The 26,384-nt window shown below is 45.9% G+C and overlaps 2 protein-coding genes across 2 annotated transcripts in view; both read left to right on the top strand.

Annotated features, from left to right (window-relative positions):
* Positions 1-26,384, top strand: part of LOC144893635 (uncharacterized) — a 1,058,663-nt gene that overhangs the window by 247,302 nt on the left and 784,977 nt on the right. The window lies entirely within an intron of this gene.
* The window catches only part of LOC137435236 (protein phosphatase 1 regulatory subunit 16A-like), a 71,231-nt gene that overhangs the window by 30,624 nt on the left and 14,223 nt on the right, over positions 1-26,384 (top strand). The window contains exons 5-6 of the mRNA XM_068128854.2: positions 20,735-20,838; positions 25,257-25,378. Of these exons, the coding sequence (XP_067984955.2) occupies positions 20,735-20,838; positions 25,257-25,378 (226 nt within the window). The remainder of the gene's footprint in view (positions 1-20,734; positions 20,839-25,256; positions 25,379-26,384) is intronic.

Consider the following 26,384-nt stretch of genomic DNA (forward strand, 5'->3'; position numbering starts at 1 on the left):
GTCCCTCCGCTGGCACCTTGCAGGTTTATTCCCTTTAAAATTCGTTTTCTCTGCAATCCTTCGTCCTATTGACACAAAATGTTCGCCATCGGAGTACCTCCTCCTGATGAATTTTTATTGATAATTATGACGTCATAGGTTACATGGTATGGCGCCATATTGGAAAAACCGAAAGAATTTGCACCTCTATATCTCTGAAACCACTCCTTGGAAAAAAGCTCCGAAACCGCTCATCATCTTCCCTCCTGAAAGATAGGCTTTTAAAACTGGCACCCTTATGATTAAACGGACACAAACTTTTGTTCCAAGTAAATTGATTATTGGCTTATAAACCAAGTAAATCGATTATTAGGTTTCCAATGGTACAACTTTTATTTTTCTGAAACAGCAGGAAACCTGTAGAATAAAGCGTGACAAATGGATGGGCAAACACTACTCCTTTTAGTAATAGAAGATGACAGTAGGTTGTTCTAAAAGAATATCAAGGAGAGCTTGATGCTGGGAATTACAAATTGAATTGATGGGATCACTCAGAGGTAGCACACTTGCTTTTGAGCTGTCTCATCAGGACTTCATTCCCGACCTGATTGCAATCTGTCTTCCATGTGCCAGGTAGATAGGGCTTTGTACCAAACAGTATGCTGCTTTTTAGATATGACATTTACAAGCCTGTTCCACCTGCTACCATTCCCGGGTGGATATTTAAAACCCTCTAATAGCTTTTGAAAAAGAGTAGGCCAGTGTATCCTTGTTTCATCTCCAAAGTCAAACTTTTCTGATGACTCCACTCTCTGCCGCTCCATACCTCATCCCTCAGATCGGCAGTCTGCAGCCTCCTCACTCTCTGCAGACCTGGACAAAATCACAGACTGGTCAAACAAGTGGAACATGTCTTTCAATCCTGACAAATCACACACTCTTACTATGTCTCTCCCAAAAGACTGACTGGACAACCCTCCCATCTACTTTCTCAACAATCCTCTTCAAGAAGTTCTGTCACTCAAGCTTTTGGGTCTCTCTATCTGCCATGATCTTTCCTTGGAAAACCACATTTCCAAGCTGGCCTCCAAAGCCAGTCGCCGACTGGGCATCCTCCGTCGTGCGAAGTCCTTCCTTGTGTTACGTGCTCCTCCCCGACCCCCTGGTCACGGGGTACCTCCGAGCCCCGAGAGGAGTCACGGCAGAAAAATGTGTTATTCCGTATGTCAAAGATCAATGGTGAAGCCACACCAATTGTTACTCACAAACAAATATTGTATTAAGATCACACAAGAATAACAGTACAACAATAATAGTAATCAAAAGTACAATCAATATATCCTATGATGGTACCATCAGTTTCGTAATGTATAACTCACTGTGCTCCAAGTGAGTGAAACCAGAACATTCCCAATGTCTCTTTCCTGGCCTCAAACCCAAGTTGATTCCGGTTTCAAGCCGAAGTCGATTCGCTCCAGCAATCACCAGAACGATGTCCAATCGAGACCAGAATCCCGTGCGGATGGCAAGTACAGTCACACAGCCCAAAGCTGCACAAAGGCGCCCTCCAGGCGACTGGGAAATCACACCCTCGGGTATGGACTTTCATGGCTCACAGTCGGCGAACCGCAAATTAATCTTCAAAAGCCACGGTGCACACACACACACACACACACACACACCAGATACGTCTCAAAGCGGTGAAAGCGGCTGACGAAGCAAAGAAACCTTGCTCGACGCGCGCGAGTCAAAATGGCCAACGACCCGTTCTTGAGACGTAACGGCCCGACGATAATTCTCCTCGGAATCCACCGCCAAAAACCTGACACGCAGGTTGATCGGTCACAGCGATGACAACTCTGTCGCAGGGATCCCTTTCCCGGGAACCTGAAAGTTCGCTCGTGACTCCCGTTCGACCACGTTTGCTTCAGAACTCAGAGTAGCTCGGCTTTCTTGTCAGACTCACTCGCTCCGCCCTCTTTTTACTCCTCTTCCTCTTCGTCGCCGTCCGGTTCCTGTTTCATTTAAAACATTAACTTTTAACTTTTGAAAATAGAAATATCTATTCCCTTTAAATGACAACAATAATAATACATGGAATCAGAAATGTTTACAGTGGATGAAAACCACCACAACGGAAGTGACGAATCCATAACACTTCCCCCCCTCAAGAAAGAAAGTTTGAACATAGTGAAAACTTTATTTGCAGGAAAAAACTCTTTTAACAAACAAAAGTAAAACTCACACCCCAAATCATCAATTCACGTGAGCAACAATAATTAATATTTCCCAAAAATAAAGCAACAAAACTTCAAACAACCTACAGAGATTTCCAAAGTTAGTTAACTCTGGACAAAGCATCAGCAACGACATTGTCCCTGCCCTTTACATGCTCAATTTCCAAGTTGAACTCCTGCAAAGCCAAACTCCATCTCATCAACCTCTGGTTTTTCTTTTTCATTTTTTGAATGAAGGTTAAGGGGTTGTGATCAAAAATCCAAAGTCAAGCAAATCTATAGCACTTTTTTAGGGAGGCCGAGCTGAGAGCCAGGTTTCATGGTGGTTGGGTGGTGAGGCCTGGAAGTATGGACGACATGGACGCCTTTAGGAACGAACTAATCCGTGTAGGAATCTTGGCTCAGCTGCTCCGCAGCATTCAGTGCTTCAAACTCTTCCTAACTTTCATAATAATCATGGTTGGAGCGCTTGTCGCTGTAGTCACGTGAATAACGGTCTCCTTCTCGGCCACTACCCTGATAATCATCCCTTCGGGAGCTGCCGTAACTCTTGGAGCCTCCGTAGTAATCTCGACTGCGGCCACCACCAAAACTACTACTCCCACCCCGGGAGCCATACCCACCCCTGAAACTACCTCCACGTTTTCTTCCTCTGTAGCCCCCTCGACGCCCATGGCCTGCCTTCTCTACTGTTATGGTCCTACCATCCAAATCCTTGCCATTCAAATCCTTTTCTGCATCTTTGGCGTCCTTTGTGTTTTCAAACGTGACAAAGCCAAACCCTCTCGACTTTTGCGTCTCCCTGTCTTTTATCAGCAACACTTCCAAGAGTGGTCCATATTTGCCGAAGACAGAGTCCAGAACATCTTCCCTTGTGTTGAAGTTCAGTCCACCCACAAAGAGCTTGCCAACATTGCCTCCATCCCTGACTTGTGTGTGCTGACACTTAGTTTCAGGGTACTTGACAAGAAGTGTCTGTGCAAAGCGTGATGTCAGTACCTTCCTCTTCTCTTCAGAGCGCTTCCTACCCATAGCACGAGTCGCGGCACAGGATGGAAAGATACCCGGAATTTCCTGCTCTAACTGTGCAGTGTTATTTTCCATACGAGGCTTTCCAACAAACATTGGGTTACCAGAAACTCGACCACCGGCCAAATCATTCCCGATAACAAAAGAGACTCCCTCTACAGGAAGAGTGGCTTGTAAACCTACGGTGACCAGTCCTGACACCAAATCACACTTTAAATGGATGACATGAAGTGGAGCTTTAACATAGCCACCAACCCCCTGTAAAAGAACACTAACACCAGTTGCCGTCTTCTCTGACAATGGCAAAATGTCTTCAAGCATCAAAGATTGATGTGCTCCTGTGTCCCTCAATACCCTAACAGGTCTCTGGTTAGTCAAGTCTCCATCCAGTGACAAAAACCCCTCTCAAATAAAAGGTTTGTAACCCTCTTGAACAAGGTCATTCTGTGATGCCGTAGCCTTGGCATGGGAACCTTCACAAGGCACTGTCCTCCAAGGACGATTTCTCGGATTTGCCAATGCATTCGGAGTTGTACTAGTCTGACTCCGCTCCTGATTTTTCCTTTCCAGGGCATAACTTTGGGACATCAAGTGTCCAGGTTTCTTGCAAAAAGCGCAAGTAGGCCCGGAGGAAAAACTCGTGGTCTGCCTCGAGCCCCCCGGAAGATAAGTCTGTCTTGGAACTGTAGTCTTCTGATCCCTAAAAGTCGCGGTATCAGATTTGCCCTCATAGTCATCTCCAGGCCGCCCCCATGAATATTCGTTCCCCGCACCGGATGTACCATAACTCCCCTGGCGAACTCTAGGCGGGAAGTTAGGTTTGTGGAACCCCATCCTGTGTGTCAAGGCATAGTCATCTGCCACGGTTGCTGCCTCATAAAACTCTGGTACTTTCTTTTCCTCCAGATGTACTTTATTGTCCTCGTGGACACACTGTTTGAATTCCTCCACCAAGATCAATTGTCGCAACAGTTCGAAGTCTTTCCCAATCCCCTTCGAATCACACCACCGATCAAACATGGTTTCTTTCATTCTGGAAAACTCCACATGGGTCTCACACTCCCTCTTCCTGGCATTCCAGAATTTGTGCCGGTAAGCTTCAGGGACCAATTCATAGGCTTTGAGAATGGCTTTCTTCACTTCCTCATAATCTGTACATTTGTCAATCGGTAAAGCCGAAAATATATCTTGAGCTTTTCCCACCAGAACACTTTGCACTAACATAGTCCAGGACCCCACAGGCTATTTTAGCATTTCAGCCACTTTTTCAAAATGTAAAAAAAACTTGGCTACCTCCTTTTCATTGAAGGGTGGAACCAGCCTCACATGCCTACTAACATCCCAGGTGTTCTGACTAGTTGTCGAACTAGCCGGCATGGATATGACTTCTCTCCGTTCTCCCATTAATTCCAGCTCCTTGAGTTTAACTTCCTTCTCGTACTCCATTTCACGTTCCTTTAACTCCCTTTCGGCTCTCCTTTCCTCTGCTCTTTCCTTTTCTCCTCTTTCTTCGAGTTCCCTTTCAGTTCTCCTTTCCTCTGCTCTTCCCTCCTCGGCTTCTCGTTCCTGTTCTACTCTTTTTTTTCCTCGAGTTCTCATTCCTGTTCGACTCTTCTTTCCAAGAGTTCTCTTTCAGCTCTCCTTTCCTCTGCTCTTCTCTTCTCTCCTCGGCTTTCCATTCCAACTCTTTTAACCTTTCCTGGCTCTGCAGTTGCATCTCCATTTTCTGGAGCTCCACATTTTCTTTTTCCTCGGGTAACCAATCCAAGGCTACCTCTGTCCATGTTCCTTGTCCCACCAGAGATTCTACCACCAATGTCTGCATCTCTGCTTTCTTCATATGAGCTCGGACCTCCAAGTTACAATATTTGGCCAATATCAAGAGTTCCGATCTTTTTAATGCTAGGAACTGTGTCTCATTAGGGGACGCCGCAAACTTTTCTGCGTCAAACACCATGCCGACTATTAGATAGCACCTGTTAACCTTCACACAAAAATTTCCAATTTTTTGGAAAAATTATGGCATGTTAGAAAAATTCCAAATTTGGGAATTCTGGGAATGTTAGGGAATTCTATCCCAGACGAATGTTATCAGGGAATTTTATCCCAGATGAGGATCCCAATTTCGAGCCCCCCGAGCCAATTGGACGAGCCCCCAATTTCTGTTACGTGCTCCTCCCCGACCCCCTGGTCACGGGGTACCTCCGAGCCCCGAGAGGAGTCACGGCAGAAAAATGTGTTATTCCGTATGTCAAAGATCAATGGTGAAGCCACACCAATTGTTACTCACAAACAAATATTGTATTAAGATCACACAAGAATAACAGTACAACAATAATAGTAATCAAAAGTACAATCAATATATCCTATGATGGTACCATCAGTTTCGTAATATATAACTCACTGTGCTCCAAGTGAGTGAAACCAGAACATTCCCAATGTCTCTTTCCCGGCCTCAAACCCAAGTTGATTCCGGTTTCAAGCCGAAGTCGATTCGCTCCAGCGATCGCCAGAACGATGTCCAATGGAGACCAGAATCCCGTGCGGATGGCAAGTACAGTCACACAGCCCAAAGCTGCACAAAGGCGTCCTCAAGGCGACTGGGAAATCACATCCTCGGGTATGGACTTTCACGGCTCACAGTCGGCGAACCGCAAATTAATCTTCAAAAGCCACGGTGCACACACACACACCAGATACGTCTGAAAGCGGTGAAAACGGTTGACGAAGCAAAGAAACCTTGCTCGGCACGTGAAGCGCGCGAGTCAAAATGGCCGACGACCCGTTCTTGAGACGTAACGGCCCGACGATAATTCTCCTTGGAATCCACTGTCAAAAACCTGACACGCAGGTTGATCGGTCACAGCGATGACAACTCTGTCGCAAGGATCCCTTTCCCGGGAAACCCGAAAGTTTGCTAGTGACTCCCGTTCGACCATGTTCGCTTCAGAACTCGGAGCAGCTCGGCTTTCTTGTCCGACTCACTCGCTCCGCCCTCTTTTTTCTCCTCTTCCTCTTCGTTGCCGTCCGGTTCCTGTTTCATTTAAAACATTAACTTTTAACTTTTGAAAATAGAAATATCTCTTCCCTTTAAATGACAACAATAATACATGGAATCAGAAATGTTTACAGTGGATGAAAACCACCACAACGGAAGTGACGAATCCGTAATACTTGGCACACCTGAGCTCCTCACCACATACAAGGCTTTCATCCGTAGCTCAATGCAATACTGTTCCCCCTTCTGGGCTGGTGCTCCTGCCTCACGCCTAGCTCGGCTTCACGCTGTTGAAACCCAAGCTTTCAGAATCATTGGAATCTCCCGTGATGAAGCTAACTCCGAAGGCCTTTCACTCACTCACCGCAGGCAGGTTGGTGGTCTTTCTGTCTTCTACCGACTCCTCTCCGGCCTTGCTCCCCCAGCTCTCTCTGGGCTCTGTCCCCCAAATATTCCTCCAGGTCGCTCAAGATCTGCCAGCAACCATCTTCTGGTGAAATTGCCAAAATCAAGACTCTCTATTCACCTTCACTCTTTCATTCCTCTTTACTCCTCCCTCTAGAACAAACTCCCTCACTCTCTTCAATCCCACTCCCCCCTCCAGCTCTTTAAAACAGCTGTTCACCGCCATCTCTTATCTTACCCCATCCAAAACCTTGATCTTTTCTACCCCTGTTAATTCACCCCAGATCCACTTTTCTGAAATACCGACTTCATTCCTGGAAGTCCTAGCAGTGTCCATGTGTTTTTTTTTTTTACCTCTTCCACCCTCCCCCCCACCCCCCCGCCCCTTCCCATGCCTCCTCCGCCCAAGCCCTCTCCCTCCCACAGATCTCCTGATGTCCCTACTCTCAAATGTTGTACTTGTGTGCTTCCCTCTCTCTCCCCATCTTGTCTCCCACTCCCTTTATCATATGTTTTATGTGTCAGTTTGTTTTTTGTGTGATTAATGTCAACTCTTACATCTTGTATACAAATCTTGCCTCGATCTTGTATATATATATATTTTTTTAAAGTCTTGCCTTCTCCAGGAGACATTACATCATTGGCCTCGCCATGTCTCCAAAAAGGGTTAGGGTTCGGGTTAGGCAACCATGAGCAACTACAGACTTGGCATTTAATATGGAATATATATTTTTCTTCTTGAATTGGGTTTACTTTCTTAACTCAGTTTATCAATCTGGTGAGTTTCTTTTACACTTTGGTGATTTATTTGTTAAAAGAACCATGTCACTGATTGTCTGTCGCAGCAAGAAGTCAACAACAGGATTATATCACAGGTGGCATGGCAAAATGTACGGACAGGTGCATTTGATGATTGGCTTCACAGTCGGGTATACAAGGTTTGTTGCGTTCTGTATTTGTGGAAAACAACTGCTGCACGTCTCCAAAAGTTATTGCCGCTTCCTCTGGAGATGGTCCGTCAACTCGGCAATGCTGTTTGTCATGGAGTGGTGGCTTTACGAAATTACGGCATGAAACAGCGTGCTATTGCTCGGCAGTATGGCATCACTCAAGGTCAGGTGTCAAAGATTCTGAAATGAAATGCTCAGAGGGGTGTCCCTAATCCAATACCGAGGCCAGGACGTCCCCACAGAACCACAAGGAGGGATGATCGCCAGCTGCACCGGTTAGTCCGCACCAAGTCAGCTAATCGGCTTAGGGCTGAGTGGCAGCAACTGCCAAATGTGCCTGTATCCAGAAGGCTCGTCAACCAACGACTGGTTCAAGCAGGCTATCGTGCCAGGCATCCCCTGAGAAAGCCACGCCTGACCAGACAACACCGCCAGCGCCGATTGCAGTGGGCCAGAGAGCACCGTCAATGGCACCCAGGACACTGGAATCATGTGATCTTCAGTGACGAGTCTAGATTTCTGGTCTATCGTCAAGATGGCCACGTCCGAGTGCGCAGACAAGTGCATGAAGCCTACAACAAAGATTGTATAGTGCCAAGAGTCCAAGCTGGAGGTGGTAGGGTGACCGTTTGGGCTGCTTTTCATGCAGGGGGCAAAACTGACCTGGTTGTTCTGAATGGAAACCTGAACCAGTTCAAGTACAGGGCCATTCTGGAAGAAACATTGCTTCCATTTGCTCGTGCAGCCTTTCGAGGAAACTTTGTCTTCCAAGATGACAATGCACGGCCTCATCGTGCTCGCATGATCCAACACTTTCCTGCTGACCGTAGTGTAGAGCATATGGAGTGGCCTGCCATGTCCCCAGATATGAATCCGATAGAGAACTTGTGGGCAGAATTAACGCATCAAATCGACTACTTGGACCAGCAGCCGACCTCTGTGCGTGAATTGCAGCAGGCTATTGTCACTGCATGGCAAGCGATTACTGTCCAAACCTTGGCAAATCTCGTGAACAGCATGCCTCAACGTGTACGTGCTCTCCTGAATACTCTTGGGGGTTACACGAAGTACTGAACTGTAATTTTACTGTCCGTAATCCCAGTCGTAATTTAACTTTTGTTTTTGTTCAAAACAAAATTGGCTAATGTGCAAAATGAAGAGATACTTCTGGAAAACGCACAGAAGTTTAACACAGTACTGTCTGTGAATTGAGTTCGATATCAGTTTACATCACTTTCAAGGATCAATTTATTTGTTTCGAAATGTCAAATGTGGTTTTTGTTTCTTTTAAAGGTCACATTAACAAAATCTCGAATAATTTCAACATAATTCCAATGAACTTTTGGTTCTAAGTCATCTTTAAAGGTAAGTTCACCCCCACAAAAAAATATTCCATATTAAATGCCAAGTCTGTATAAACAACACGGTTTATTTGGCATAAGCATGATGATGATCAGTATAATTTGTAGTCAAAGTTTAATTCCCCTCTTTTCCCACCTGTGTAACCGCCTTCCACACTCTCTTCGATCCAACTCTTCCCTCTGGGTCTTCAAGACAGCTTTTCACCACCATCTCAGGTCATCTCCCATCCAAAGGCATGATCTGTACTACACCTGTTCTACACCTGTTCTACACCCCCCACCCCCCCCAGGATATATGCTGGACATTTCCTTACACTTTGACCCACTCCTCTCAAAATTTTGCTTATGTATTCATCTTGTCCACCTTTTATGTTTCCCCCCTTCCCCTGTTTCCCCCCTACCCTTGCCCCTTACCCCGTATTTATAAAACTCTACACATTTACAAATTCGTCACTACGTCTCGTCCTCCCCATATCTCCCCTAATACCAAATTCATCCCCAATCCCAATTTCTAACCAAATTTGCCATCACCCAATTCATCATCAATCCCTCTTAAGGAGGAAGAGATGGAACAACAACACAATGTCACACCCACGTCATGATGGTCTTACATCCCAAAATATTTGCACAAAAAGAACCATGGCATGGTGTGGAGCACTGTCATCACCTCAGGCGAGTGGATGTAGATGGTGCGAGGAGATTTCAACTCCATCTACCTTCTAAATGACATTAACACACTTTTACACTACCCGGGGTCTTTCCCTGCAAAACCATCGGTCGTGTGGCGCTCCCAGCAGGTCTACCCACCTGCACACCGCCGCCACTGTAGTTGCCTCCCGAGCTTACCTGCTCCTCACCCTAACCTATCTAACTGGGGAAGGCCCTCCCTGGCACTTACCCCCTCGGTGCCCTCTCTGACACTGGGCTACCCGGGTCCGTCCTCCGGATCCTCGGGCCCCACTGAACAACTCTACCTGGCTCCCAGAGCCTACCTGCGGCCTCACCTGGCCGACAGACTAACAGTGGCGGAGTGCCCATTTAACATTTAACCTCTAACAGGCCACACGCCCAGCCATTTCGATTCACTAATGCACCCATCCAACACTTCATTCTGCCGCACGCACCACAGATGCCAATATCCACCACAATTTACCTACACCCACTATCTAACTCTTAAACTACCCTCCCCGGGTATTCGTGAATGGGGTCCACCTTTCCCCCATTCACACCTTCGCACCATGCACTTCCACTCCACATTTTCCCCCATACTCACTCCACACCATCCATTCCATACTCCATTTACTCCAGACCAGTTATTCCATTCAACCATTCTCCATACACCCGTTCAATTGCACACCTGTTCACTTGCACACCTGTTCACTTGCACACCTGTTCACTTGCACACCAGTTCACTTGCACACCTGTTCCATCACACCTGGTGCTTCCTGCACCCTCCTTCCTCCGGGACCATTCACTCCATACAATGCACAATCACACCCTTTCACAATACTCTGCTCAATACGCTCTCTACACACATACACACATCTCTCACGAGCAATTCCTCATTTCATAACCAGCACTACCATGCACTTTCATACCAATTCCTCATTTCATCACTCTCACCACAAACACAACTGCATCATCTAAACTACCTGGTGCCCTTCTAACATAGTGCATCCCCAGTCAACCCTTACACTATTGCACATACCACGTCATTAACAACCATCTAACCTCTCTACGTCCCCTCTTACCTGTATGATGTCGCTACTTAACTCTACAGTTACCTATGGTCATTTTTCTAGATCCCTAATCATTATCCTAACCCTCCCGGGCTAGATTGTACAGCCATAACCCCATAACTAATGCTCATGTGCCCGGGTGGATGGGAGAGATGGTGGATTTGCCATCCCTCCACATCGGGCATCTCTCACTATCAATTTTGCCCATCCAATTTTTGCCAATCAAAATTTACCAATCTTTACTGCCAATCATCTTTGCCAATCAAATCTGCCAATCAAATTTTCCAATCCAATTTGCCAATCAAATTCACTATCCCTACCATCGTCCATTAAACTTCGAGCCTCGGTGCGTCATTACATCATTAAAACTCGGCTTCGCAAAGCCGAGCAATGAATTCGGGTGGTTTGGTCGCCTGCAGGTTGGGTCCATCCGGCATTCGGTTCAGGGGAGGAGGTTTGGTTGGGCCAAGGTTTAAAGCACCATCCCGGCGTGGGGCCTTTCGCTCCCAAGCGCGATGGGCCAACCTTGCCCGGGTAGAACGCAACCACCACAAGGGGGCGCCGTTCCGATCCCTCCTACCTTCCCTCGAACTGGACTGGTCGCCTTGCCCGGCAAAGCCCGGAATCGACCGTGCGGGGCGGGGCCCGGCCCGGATCGTGAACGCCGCTCCGAAGAGAAGCGATGCTGCACTGATCCCCGCCGGCTCCCGCAATACCCACAGCCCGGCACGGACCGAGAGCTCGCGTCGGCTAAACGTCGGTCTAACCACTATCCCGTTTAACGTCGATGCCTTACTCGCATGCTCACACGCATACGCGACCCCTTTCACACTCACCAAACCCGGCGCTCCAACGCCACTCGTAAATCCCACGCACTTTGTTGTTGCAATTTCTCTTACACAGCACCCAGGTACACTCATTCCGCTCACAGACTTCGTTACACACCTGCCCACCACACACCTAGGCACACACTCGTCGTCTCGTGCACCTTCTTGCGCACACTCTCCCCGTACGTACTCCGTACCACTCACCACAGGTGTGCATTCCAGCACATACCCACTCACGTGCTCCGATATGCTCTCCCGCACCCGCGCCACCACCAACTCACTCTCCGTGTCACACTCCGTACACTCTGTTTCACACATACCCTCCGACGTGCATTCGCTTTCGCACCCGGTATCACTCCCATACTCTGTCACACACTCACTCTCCGACGCACACTTTTTCCTCACAAGCGCGCCATTTCCACTCACACCACTCACAAGGGACCCACCACCAAAGCCCGGGTGCTTTCTCGATCCCAAGCGCGCTGTTACGTGGTCCCCTCGGTGAATACCTGGTCTCGGTGACCCCCGGACCGTGAGAGGAACTTCGCCAGAAAGCTGTATTATATATGCGCTTTCGCCACGCAATCCATATGAATTTCACCCAAGAGACAACTGACGTTCAAGGATATATTTCAATGGTAATGATACCATACAATTTCAATGACACAACCACGGAGATTTTCCCCGAGCAATCAACCATACACAACCATCAACAATTCCCAATTCACAATCAATTCCCTATGAGTAAGATGGCCATCTTATATATGTGTGTCCCGGTGAGTACTCACGACCCCCTTTTGGTCTCGGTCCGGCACAATGTCTCTGGGCCCCTCCTGACCAAGATGATGGTCGGCGTCGCCGCACTCGGGCGGTTGAACGAACCCCGGGTGGACGTGTTTCCACCGGGCAGGTATCGCACCAGGCACCCCGGCTACAGCCCCTCGCGGCCACGCGAAGCGGGGACGGGAAAGCAAGCCAAAAGCCCCACGCCGCTTGCCAGGCGTGTTAGGCCCCAACGGGCGACCCGTACGCGTCTTTTTAGACGGGGTCGCGAACGGCGCCAAACGCTGGGTCGGTGCACGGCCACACGACAGTTTGACGTCCACCGGGCAGGTATCCGTCCCGGTAACTCCTCTCGCCAGACAGGCTCGGGAACGCCGCTTTTCCACACGGCTCAATCAATCCCACCTTTCGTCGGTGCGGGGCGAGGAAGAAGAATACTCGTCTTTTTCCCTCGTGTCTTTTTCTCTTCCGTTTCCGGTCACTTCCGTTTCCGGCCACTTTTTCAGAAGGGCTCCTGACCCTCCAACCACAACAACTACACAACAACTCCAACCACAACAACTTAATATACTACACACGGATAAGCAAAGACCTGAATGGTAATTCACATACATTCACATAAATATGTAACACTCCCCCCCTTCAAGAAAGAAAGTTTGAACCCAGCGAAAACTTTCTTTGCCGGCCAATTTGGAGAAACAAACCAGATAACTCAACCCCCCCCACATTATCAGTTCCCCCCGGGCACAGTTATCACTTAAAAATAAAGCAACCATAATTTCACCACAACCCCTCCAGATTACTCACTCTGGACTAAGCACCAGCAACGACATTGTCCCTGCCAAATCAAACTCCATCTCATGACCCTCTGACTTTGACCGTCAGTTTCTTGTGAATGAAGGTTAAGGGGTTGATCAAAGATCCAAAGTTAAGCCACTCGATAGCACTTTTTCCGGGAGGCCAAGCCGAGTATTCACTACATGGATGCCTTTAGGAACGTGGAGTTCACGGTTAGTCCGTGCAGGAAAGTTCTCTACATGGGCGCCTTGAGGAACGTGGAGTTCACGGTTAGTCCGTGCATGAAAGTTCACTACATGGACGCCTTTAGGAACGGCGTTCACGGTTAATCCGTGTAGGAATCTTGGCTCGGCGGCTCCGCCGCATTCAGTGCTTCAACTTCTCAGAACTTCCCTAATACTTAGGGTGGGACCACTTGTCCCTGTAGTCCCATGAATAGCGGTCTCCTTCTCGGCCACTACTTTGCCAATCCTTCCTTCGGGAGCGGCCGTAACTCAGGGAGCCTCCATAATAACATTGATTGTGGCCACCACCAAAACTACCGCCCAGTGGTCCTCTCCTGTAGACCTCTCGACGTCTACGAAATGCCTTCCCTACTGTTATGGTCCGACCCTCCAAATCCTTGCCATTCCAATTCTTCTCTGCCTCTCTGGCGTCTTTTGTGCTGGCAAACGTGACAAAGCCGAACCCTCTTGACTGTTGCGTTTCCCAGTCTCTTACCAACCGCACTTCCACCAGCGGCCCATATCTGTTGAAGACAGAGGTCAGAACTTCTTCCTCTGTTTTGAAGTTCAGTCCCCCTACAAATAACTTGGCACTTTTGTCGCCATCCCGAGCTGGTGTGGCGTTATTTTCCCTGCTGGGCTCTTTACCAACCCTCAGGTTACCATAAACTTGACCCCCGGCCAAATCATTCCCGATAACCACAGATACACCCTCTACAGGAAGCGTGGCTTGTAAACCGACGGTGACCGGTCCTGACACCAAATCGGACTCCAAATGGATGACATGAAGGGGAGCACTAACACCGCCCCCGATCCCCTGTAAACGAACACTATCCCCTGTTGCCGTCTCCTCGGACCATGGCAAAATGCCTTCAAGCATTAAAGATTGATGTGCCCCTGTGTCCCTCAATATCCTAACCGGTTTCCGGTTAGTCGAGGCTCCATCCCGTGACACAAACCCCTCTGAAATAAATGGTTGGTAACCCTTTTGATGGCGATTTCTCACAATGGCCATTGCGTTTGGAGTCGTAGTAGTCGGACTCCGCTCTGGGTCTTCGCTTTTCATGCGGTAACAACTGGACATCAAGTGTCCAGGTTTCTTGCAAAAAGCGCAAGTAGGCCCGGAGGAAAAACTCGTGGTCTGCCTCGGGCCCCCCGAACTATAAGTTTGTCTTGGGCCCGCATCCCTCTGATTTCGAACAGGTGGGGTATCATAGTTGTCCCCATAATCATCTCGAGGCCGCCGCCATGTATGGTCGTTCTCCGCACCTGCTGTTCCCCACCTCCCCTGCGGAGATCTAGGCGAGGAGTTAGGTTCGTGGACCCCTATTCGGTGGGTTAAGGCATAATCATCTGCCATGGTGGCTGCGTCCCACAACTTTGGTACTTTCTTTTCCTGCAGGTACACTTTGATGTCCTCGTGGACACACTGCTGGAATTCCTCCACCAGGATCAAGTCCCGCAATGTTTCGAAGTCTTTCCCGACTCCTTTTGACTCACACCACCGATCAAACATGTTTTCTTTCACCCTGGCAAACTCCACATGGGTCTCACTCTCCCTCTTCCTGGCATTCCTGAATTTTTGCCTGTAAGCTTCCGGAACCAACTCATAGGCCTGGAGGATGTGCTTCTTCAGTACCTCATAATCTGCACATTGGTCCATTGGTAGCGCCGAATAAATTTCCTGAGCTTTCCCCACCAGCACACTTTGCACGAGTATGGTCCAGGCCTCCTCCGGCCAGTTTAATTGTCGAGCCACTTTCTCAAAGTGTGGAAAAAATTTCGCGACTTCTTTTTCACTGAACGGTGGAACCAGCCTCACATGTCTGCCCACATCCCAGGTTTTCTGGTTAGGTGTCGACCCCGTCAGCAAGGGTGGTGCCTCTCCCCGTTCTCTCATTAACTCCAGCTCCTTGAATTTGATTTCTTGCTGAAGCTCCATGTCACGTTCCTTTAATTCCCTTTCCGCTTTTCTCTCCTCTGCTTCGAGGTCCCTTGCAGCTCTCCTCTCCTCTGCTTTTCTCCCTTCTAACCTTTCCTGGAGTTCTCGTTCCACTCTCCTTTCCTCTGCTTGTTTCTCTTCTCTCCTCGCTTCTGCTTTCCTTTCTTCTTCTTTTAACCTTTCCTGGAGTTCTCGTTCCACTCTCCTTTCCTCTGCTTGCTTCTCTTCTCTCCTCTCTTCTGCTTTCCTTTCTTCTTCTTTAATCCGTTCCTGGCTCCGTAATTGCAACTCCAGTTTCCGGAGCTCAACATCTTCTGGTTCTTCGGGTAGCCACTCCCAGGCTAACTTGTCCCATGTTCCTAATCCCACCATAGATTGTATCACCGTGGCCTGCAACTCTGCCTTCCTCAAATTAGTTCGGACCTCCAAGTTAAAATGTTTGGCCAATTTCAAGAGGTCCAACTTTAGCAACGCTCGGAACTGTGCTTCACTCGGGGTTACCCCAAAGTTCTGTGCCACAAACGCCATGGTGCCTATCGTTAACACCTGTTAACCTTCACCCAAGACTTTACCCCAATTTCTCAAAAAAATTTACCAATTAATAATTAATTAATAAATTTTAATTAATAAAAAATTATTATTTTATTATTTTATACAATTTTAAATCCCGGACGTAGACCCAATTGCGAAACCGCAAATCGTAATTTGGACGAGCCCCCAATTCTGTTACGTGGTCCCCTCGGTGAATACCTGGTCTCAGTGACCCCCGGACCGTGAGAGGAACTTCGCCAGAAAGCTGTATTATATATGCACTTTCGCCACGCAATCCATATGAATTTCACCCAAGAGACAACTGACGTTCAAGGATATATTTCAATGGTAATGATACCATACAATTTCAATGACACAACCACGGAGATTTTCCCCGAGCAATCAACCATACACAACCATCAACAATTCCCAATTCACAATCAATTCCCTATGAGTAAGATGGCCATCTTATATATGTGTGTCCCGGTGAGTACTCACGACCCCCTTTTGGTCTCGGTCCGGCACAATGTCTCTGGGCCCCTCCTGACCAAGATGATGGTCGGCGTCGCCGCACTCGGGCGGTTGAACGAACCCCGGGTGGACGTGTTTCCACCGGGCAGGTATCGTACCAGGCACCCCGGCTACAGCCCCTCGCGGCCACGCGAAGCGGGGACGGGAAAGCAAGCCAAAAGCCCCACGCCGCTTGCCAGGCGTGTTAGGCCCCAACGGGCGACCCGTACGCGTCTTTTTAGACGGGGTCGCGAACGGCGCCAAACGCTGGGTCGGTGCACGGCCACACGACAGTTTGACGTCCACCGGGCAGGTATCCGTCCCGGTAACTCCTCTCGCCAGACAGGCTCGGGAACGCCGCTTTTCCACACGGCTCAATCAATCCCACCTTTCGTCGGTGCGGGGCGAGGAAGAAGAATACTCGTCCTTTTCCCTCGTGTCTTTTTCTCTTCCGTTTCCGGTCACTTCCGTTTCCGGCCACTTTTTCAGAAGGGCTCCTGACCCTCCAACCACAACAACTACACAACAACTCCAACCACAACAACTTAATATACTACACACGGATAAGCAAAGACCTGAATGGTAATTCACATACATTCACATAAATATGTAACAGCGCGAAAATTATTTTTGCGCCAAACATCCTCCTGCAAAATCTCCCCGCACAATATACAGCACGACTCACCTTGGGGTTTCTTCTTCCTCCTCACTTCAACACCTGCAAATCTTTATAAGGATTAAGCACGGCATCGTGATGTGAGCACGGACTTTGCACATTTTCCATCTTTTCCTCCCGCTGTTGCTCTACCAAGTCCGTCTCTCCAATCCCAATTTCAACTATAACCAACTTGTTCATTTCTTTCTCTTCGACGACCGCTGGCTTTATTAAAATTTTCTCTTCTACCTCAGCGGTCGCCGGCTTCCCCATACCCCGGGTCGCGATTTCTACCCCGGTCCAGTTAGCTGCGCTTTGCTCCACCTCGCTCAACCCACGCTTCTCAACCCGCGTTACCCCGTCGCGTACCCCCGCGACCTCTTCGCTCAACCTGCGGTTAACCTCCCTCTCGGCTTCCCTTACCTCATATGTGGCCTTGTCCCTCGCTAACCCCTCATTTACTTCCCCGATTTGTTCACCCACGTCCTCCAGTTGGCCCCCCAATTTACCTTCGAGCCCCCCTATTTGGCTTCCCATCTCATTTCTCAATTCCCCGATTTGGTTTTCTAATCCCCCAAATTTGACTTCTAGGCCCCCAATTTGGCTTCCCATATTATTTTTTAATTCCTCATTCCCCATTCGTATGGCTGCATAGATCTGCGCCATGAGGTCCTGCACATTCATTCCCCCGATTTGTGCAGCGGGCGCGGCTACCGCGGCCACGTGCGAGGCACCATCTTGTGCGCCTCCAACCTCGTGTGAGGCGCCGCCATCTTGTGCGCCTGCAACCCCCTCTACCGCATCCTCATCGCTCTCCTCTTCCAATTCCTCCCTGGGGTCCTGGATTGCCTCTAACTCCTCATTCTCCCCTACCGGCACCCGATCACCTTGATCATCCATGGCGCAACTTTAATTTAGGATATTAATAAATATTTTGGCCGCTCCAAATTTTGACCAAATCTTTAGATGTTTTTTTTTTTGGTTCGGGTCCAAATCCCACTCCTCGACACCAATTGTTACGGCCAATAGTACAATTGGTGTCCAAAATTTGGTCTAACCGAATTTAGCCCCAGGTTCCAGATCCCACTCCTGACACCAATTGTTACGGATTCGGGGGACGGCACTCCCGTTAGCAAGGGGGGGGGGGGGGTTAATCCCCTTGTCCTATTAAGCTGGCCGTCCGACCGGTCCTGGGGATATGACGTCACTTCCGGTCGATGGTAAGTAGGGTTGTAAGCCCAATTTGTCTTAATACCTAAGTACTACCACTGGCCGTAAGCGAGGAAATACTCCCACCTGGGCCGCAGCGTGATTGGATTGCGCCGAGCGAAGTGAGCTGCGACTCGGGCTGTTACCAAGAGACTAAACCCGATTATAAAGCAGTTGGCCAAATCGCGCCACAGGTACTCAATGGGGAAAAGACTAAAGCGACCGGATGAGAGGAAGCCAAATAACCAAAAAGGGTAAAGGAAGAACACTGGTTTATTTACTATCTACAAGGGGAAACGAAAGAAGGGCATTTAAAAGGAGAAGAAGAAGAAGATACACAGGGCAGCCTTAAACAGTCTTAAATTCAATCCCAGACAACAAAAAGGACAGACAACAGACTTACACGACAAAGGGAATTGCAGGCAGGAATGGCTGGAAGAAGGTTCGGAGGAAAAGCACAGCGAGGAGGTCCGCTTCAAATCCACGCTCCGGGCTGGAAAACGAGCAGCCGGTGGCGGCCCCACATATATGGTTTCAGCGACGAAAACCCGGCAGGCAGTGCGGTTTATGTTGCCGCTGTCTTGGCGACCCGAGCGCACCGACTCTTGCACCCCAACGATGCTCATGCTCAAAAAGCTGCTCGGTGCTCCTCTCTCCCTCTTCTCTCGGTTCTTCCTCCTCGGTCATCTACCTCGGTTCTCTCCGTAAGCAGTCCCTTTCCTTGCCTTTTATCGGGCGTCGCCGAATCAAGCCGCGGTTCCTCCACGCCCATATTGGCGCTCACCGCAGCCCTGGTTGGCTAGTTAGGGCTTACCGGCCACGCCCCCTGGCGGGTTGATGACAGGGCCACGCCTCTTCCTCGGCGTTCCGCCCCCTTTTTCCTGTCCTTGGCCTCGTGCGTAATGGAGTTCTGGCTTGATGGTAAAAGAACCCTTACGGCCATTGAGGATAGAAAACCATTCGTACTGGTGTTGAAGAGCATGGGGCCTATTCTTATTTCATTAATGCAACGTAGATTCAACTATTGGAAACACAGCCTTACCTGAAACACATATTACTGAAATAACTATAGAGAGTCCTATGGTGGCCTACGTGTGGCAATGTGGACTAACTAGGGGACGACCTTTGACCTTAACAAGAAATGGAGGTATTTACACAGAGAATTATTTACAAAGGGTATATTTACAACAATTTACTAAGTGCAGGGTTCTCAAAACCCCAACAATATATATATACACAAAGAATTAAGTTAAGCACCCCCCCCCCCGTTTTTTTACAACCTCGCACATTACAAGTTTGTTGTCGTCAAAACAGTGTAATATACCCATGATATTGCTATATTTTCTGGAGAAGTGATATTATGGTCACATAAAAACATAACAATCATGCCGTTTTCAATATTTTATTCTGAATAATTTAAGGTGAAATTTTTTCGGAATTTTAGGCATATTTTCACCTCAATTTAAGTATGGAGCTATAGGTCCATCACGGACAGTGTGGATGACGTTTATGTTTTCTAACGTACAGTCATTGTTCTGAGAAGACCTCTAGCGATCTTTGCGTCAATAACGTGTGTAGGACCCACGTGATCGGATCACTACTCAACCCAACGCAACCCTACGAGTGCACTCATCTGCATTTCATCAATGGATAATTGCTAATGTCATACCACTCATTATTTGATCTCACATACCTTAGAATATATGCCAATGTATACATATACACAAAGAATATATATTAGGGGGTGCTTACCTTAATTCGTTGTGTAGGGGTGCTTAACTTAATTCTTTGTGTATATATACTAGGGTGGCCCAAAAATGAACTGAAAAAAAAAAACGTTTGAATTCCTATTTTCCACAAGGCTCTTTCTGCTCGATATCACAAAAGAAGCCTACATGCAAAAAACCCGGAAGATCGGCCAATATTTAAAGGTCGCAACCTCAAAGTAAAGATCTCTAAATTCCGTAATTTCACTAATTTTACGTAAATTTTACGTAAACGCAAAGAGCCAAAAACGGATACATACTACGACTTGTCGCCAGCCACCGAAAAAGATTTCCAGTTCCGACAAAGTTGTCTTTGATAAAGAAAGAGTAACTGATGTGACGTTGTTTGTTTATATGAAACGATTTTGTTCAGTCGTATTAATTGCTATTACATGCATGTTATAATATATATTTGTATAACATGTGTCCTGTGTGGTTGACTTTGTGTTTTTGAAATAAACAATAAACATTGATATTGTATTTTTGTTTCAAATCCTTAAAATATAGGGACTGGTTGCGACCTCTAAATATTGTACAATCTGTCAAATTTCTGGCATGAGTTCTTACATCTTGATATGGAACACGGATAGCCTTGTGGAGAAAGATATTTTCAACTTTCAATTTTTTGGGCCACCCTAATATATACACAATTCCCCTTTTTCGTTTCCTGCCCAGAAAAGGAAATGGTGTAAAATGGCTATGCTTGATATTTCCTTAAAGCATTTTGAGTACAGAATGCGAGTGTGATGTGAGTGCAATATAGTGTGTTGTTTTGGATATACTGTGTGCAGTGGTGCCCAACTTCTGGCCGTGAGCAGTGAAGACGAGCTCGCCATTGATGTATGCAGTTCGGAAAACACTCGCTCGGGCCTTCTTCACCTCATGGAGGAGCATGGTGTGAAGCCCATCTTTCATCCATTAGTCTTTATTCATTCAAGTCCTTTTCCATCTTGTCATTTTCTTTTCAATCACCTGTGATTAAAAAAAAAAACTTCTTCATTTCATTGAATCATTACTTTTCACTCACAAATATAATGAAAAAATAAAAACCGTTGGTGTGTATTGGGCTATTCAGAGTATCTCACCCAAGAACATTCTTCACCAGAGAAGAGGGTATTGCATTTGGGCCCGATTGTTTGTCTGTTTGTTTGTTTGGCCGCACAAAACTTGAGTATGTTTTTCTCTGCAACCATTGGTTCGATTAACACAATATTCAGTGTAGAAGCGCCTCCTCCATTATATATTTTTAATGATAATTATGACGTCATATGTCACATGGTCCGGGTGACATCTTGGAAAGAACAAAAACTTTGCACCTCGAAATCTCCGAGAATTAAATTGATGACATCATCGGTCACGTGGTTCGGCAGCCATATTGGATTGAGGAATGAATGAATGATCGTTTTAAGGCCATTTTCACCCACAAGAGCGGGGGTTAACCTTGCGGGACCCATGCCCCATGACCTCTTGGTTCCCTTTTCGAGGCAATGTTTTTATGGCCGGATGCCCTTCCTGACACCAACCCTTAGTCGCCTCTTACGATGCGCAGTGTACCTGTTCTAAATCGGGGTACACACCGGGATCATTCATCCCAGCAAGGTGGTACTAAATTTTCTGACCTCGGAAGGATGACAGGCTGAGTCAACCCCCTTGACATTAATTCAGCGATCGACCGGGATTCAAACTCAGGATCCTCGGATCCCAAGCCGGCACCCTAACCGCTAAGCCAACACCAGGCTTTGGATTGAGCATTGAGGATATTGGATTGAGGAACCTTCAAAAATCTTCTTTTCCAGGAGAGCTTACTAGATCGATGCAAAACTCCATACACATGATCTACTAGGCTTGGGGAGTAAAGTTGGAAAACGATTAAGTCGTCACATGGTCTGGCAGCCATATTGGATTTTATACTAAAACTGCATAAAGCAAATTATTGTTCTTCTCTGAAAGCACTGAAAGGAATGATGGGAAATGTTAGCCATATGTTCAACTACCCATGGGGATATAATGCTGAAAAAGGTCATCGGTCACATGGTTTGGCAGCCATATTGGATTTAAGGAAAATATTCAAAAAACTGTTTTTCTGAAAGCGCTTACCCTATTGAAGTGAAATATTTACAAATATTATCTCACACCATTGCTGCATATAGTGTGAAAATGGTGATGTCATAGGTTACATGGTTTGGCAGCCATCTTGGAGAGAAAAACGAACCTTATCTGAATCAACACCACACAAAATACACCGCACAAACATGTCCTGGCGAGGGTCTGCAATCACGTATTGCTCTTTGTTATTATATTGTGTTTGACAACTCCATAACTTTACTGCCACGGTGAATAGCAGTGAGAAAATAAGAAAAGGTAGGAAGCAAACAATACAGTCAAAGGAATAATACGTAAAGATAGCCAAACAGTATTATTACAGAATGAAAACTTTGTTTCCTGAAATGCTTACGTGAGGTAACCTGTTCAAAAAAATCTTGTGCATATCCATGATATAAAAGAGACCGAAAAGCATTTTAGTTGTTCCTGTAGATCAGAATAGTGTTCCACATGTCAGCTGTCCAATTATATTTGTGACTCCTGGCGTAATCTTAGTCAACTAGAGTGCCTTGTGGTGCAATGCCGCCAGGAGGTATAAAACAGCGGAACACTGTCCGAAGCTGGCTGTTCGATCCATCTGCTATCATTTGTACATTGGTGATGATGTGTTATCTTTCTCAAGCAAAACCTTTGGTTTGTGTAATGGACACACTGCATCTGATTGGTGCCGAACTGTGCACACGTTTTTAAATGGTTAAAGACGTTTGAGTTGAAGAACACAAACTCCATGCACCCACAACCCAAACCCTAACCCCTAAATGTGTAATACAGACCAAATAAGAGCGTTCAAGTGTTCAAGTACTCGTATATACTTCAATCTAAATAAAATAATGATTTTAAAGATCGTTTAAAAATGCCAGACATTTAGTGCTATAGAAGCAGTCTTGTGCATAACCCTTATACACCACCTTATTTAACATGTCCAAGTGATGCAAAACAAAGGGTTTTCAAAGTTCAAAGAAGGAGATTTGTTTTATACAGTGTTCAAGTATATAAATCAATTTAAATAAAATAAAGATTGTGAAAGTCGTATAAATTCATTAATTCTGGAATTTACTACCAATGACGCAGTGTCTATTACACCACCCCATCTAACACGTTACATTAGTTATTCATGCCTGTGGTTTGTGTCCTTTATGTAATCCTTAAAAACAGTAAGTTTCCTGTTTGGAATGATTTTCAATTTTGTTTCACTGCCAGACAGGCAGACAGAGTAAAACAAAAATCGTACCTGTGCCCAAAGGAAGCGGTTCAGTTTGATATTTTAAATACGAAATAGGCAAATCCTAGAAATGAACAAACCCCTTTAGAAATATCCTTTAGAACCCTTTATGGCCATATGGCCTTTTATGGCTTTATGGCCCTCTAAACCCTTCATGGTTTTCGAACCCTAAAAGGTAATTACCCTTTAGAATAACCTTTTACAACCCTTTAGAATACCTCTTTAGAATTACCCTTTAGAATTACCTTGAAGAACCCTTTAGATTTCTAGAATAACCCTTAAGAATTACCCTTTAGAATGACCTTTTATAACCCTTTAGAAAAACCCTTAAGAATTACCCTTTAGATCCGTTTAGAATAACCTTTTATAACCCTTTAGAAAAACCCTTAAGAATTACCCTTTAGAATTACCTTTTATAACCCTTTAGAATAACCCTTAAGAATTACCTTTTATAACCCTTTAGAATTACCTTTTATAACCCTTTAGAATTACCTTTTATAACCCTTTAGAATAACCCTTAAGAATTACCTTTTAGAATTACCCTTTAGAAATACCCTTTATAATTACCCTTTAGAATTACCCATTAGAATTACATTTTATAACCCTTTAGAATAACCCTTAAGAATTACCCTTAAGAATTACCCTTAAGAATTACCCTTTAGAATTACCCTTTAGAATTACCTTTTATAACCCTTTAGAATAACCCTTAAGAATTACCATTTAGAATTACCTTTTAGAATTACCCTTTTGAACCCTTTATAATTAAACATGGTGGGTTCGAAAGATTCTTCTTCTTCTTAAATTGTGTGGGATGGACAAACATAGCCAAATATTGAAGCGGCTTCACCACTTAAAAATGATCTCACTTCTCTCTGTGCATGTACGATCGGGATGAATTCAGAGGCAACATACGGGAAAACGAAAGACCCGTCTTCAGATTCACGTTGCGATTCGTGTTCAAAGTATAACAACGAATTTAAATAAGTTGCACCTCAATCATATATTGAGATTTGTAGACAGACAGACAGACAGACGGACGGGAATGAACCATTATTGCTTAAACCCCGCTTTTCGCTTCGTGTGCACGGGGTAATAACATTGAAACAGTAAAATCTGTTACATACTGTAAGATATACCTAGCCTGACAAAGCAAAGTTCTAAACGACAGTACCGTATGTCATCATCTGATGGCTAGATCTGATAATCCAGTGAGGACTTCAATTCTGATACTCAGAGTGAAAGCATTTTCGGTCTGTTTGCTGTGATCGATTAGCAATTTATTGATAACTAGCTGAAACCCGTGGAACATCCACGGAAGGGAGGATGTGGTGTATGGATAGAGAGTACCATTATGGATGACATAGGGGATTTGCTTGTCCGAGTAAGAGTTAGGAAGAAAGATGAGAATGAAGAGTGCGTATATGAACAACGTATTTATTGCAATCTACTTAAATGACAACGCTACGATATACTTTTGAAAAATGAATGGATTCGTAATAGCAATCGGCATAGCACCACTCTGGGATTGTCCACTCAGTGGACGGCTTGCTGTCGCCTTCGACTGTCCAATCAGCGGACGGCTTGCTTCGCCTTCGCCCAGCAGACGCCAATACGATGGCGTCATAAGATGGCGTCGTATCGGCAGTTAATCGGATGCTTTTGGGCCCCAACGTCGGCTAATTCAGATTTTTCGAGTATGTCTGTACGTGATAAACAAAGAGCGCGGTTCGTATATCGTAAATCCATTAGTGCCGTGGGCATCGGGTGACTGGGTGCGGCGTAAAAGGGATAACAAAGTCGAGTCCTTACGCTATTATTATATAGATAGACTGAGTTTGGGGGACAATCTCTCTCTTTGGCTTCTTTATATGCCTCATACTTGCTTTCCGCTCGATTTTTGCATTTCACTCTCATCATCTTAGTATTAGTCTTTGTCTCACTCTGCGGAAAATGTGGTTTAATTAATCATCGCCTGTTTTATGTGTCAGGTGTAACGGAGGAAGACATGGAGCTGGCAAGGTGCAAGAGAAAAGAAATGATAGTGGAGAAGTTGGAGGAGATTCTTGACAGTGATGAGAACATCAAGTCTGACAGCCATTGTTCTACTCTGGTGGGTCTACTTTTTATTCCTCGACATAAGCCAACCCGTTTGTAAAATGATGATCTGATGATGTTAGTTTTCAGGTTCTCCATGTGCTTGTGCTATATCTTCAGTGACATTAACAGCTGTTTGGTCGTTGTTTAAAGAATTGTAAGTACTTGAAAAGCAAGAATGACATGCTCAATAAGGTAACCTCTGCACTTGCCAATGTTAAACATAAAACAAATCTTAACGAGGCAAGAGAAACCCACAAAATTAAAGCCTATAAACACAGGAGCGTATTTTTTTATAGATAGATGCGTTACTATACAGAGTTGAGCCTCGTAGAAGAGCGAACCAACAGGAAACTAGATGGTATTCATAGACTACTTACCCTGTGCAGTCAACTTGTTGCGAGCCAACTCTTCTGTTTTTTAACATTTTTTTCTTTGATCCAATATGGCTGCCAGACCACGTGAGCGATGACATCATAAATTTATATTCTCTAATATAATTGTTGCATAGATCATGCTCAATACATTTCAAACTGATCAGACTAAGCGATGTCCCTGTCGAATTATGACGTCATAATTATGGCACCAATGACGTCATCGTTAACAACACCTATTCCCCATGTGGAGTTCTTTACAGTTTGAATTTTTTACATGCAGTGGTTTTGGAGATATAGAGGTGCAACGTTTTTCGGTTTTTCCAAGATGGAGCCTGTACCACATGACCTATGACGTCATGATTATCATTAAAATATTCTACATGAGGAGACGTTCCTATGGTGAAAATTTTGTGCCCATCAGACCAATAGTTGCTGAGAAAAAAAATTCACAATGATCGGATAAGTGTTGTACTTGTCGAATTATGACGTTATAACGAGGCACCAATGACATCATCATTAACATATGTTATTCCCCAAGGGGAGTACTTGACAATGAACCATGTTTCAATTTTTTCCATGGAGCGGTTTCGGAGATATAGAGGTGCAACTTTTTTGGGTTTTTTTGGACTTTGGAGAGGCTTCATG

The sequence above is a fragment of the Myxine glutinosa genome, chromosome 9 (assembly GCF_964187855.1).
Source record: "Myxine glutinosa chromosome 9, kmMyxGlut1.1, whole genome shotgun sequence".
Classification (NCBI taxonomy): Eukaryota; Metazoa; Chordata; class Myxini; order Myxiniformes; family Myxinidae; genus Myxine; species Myxine glutinosa.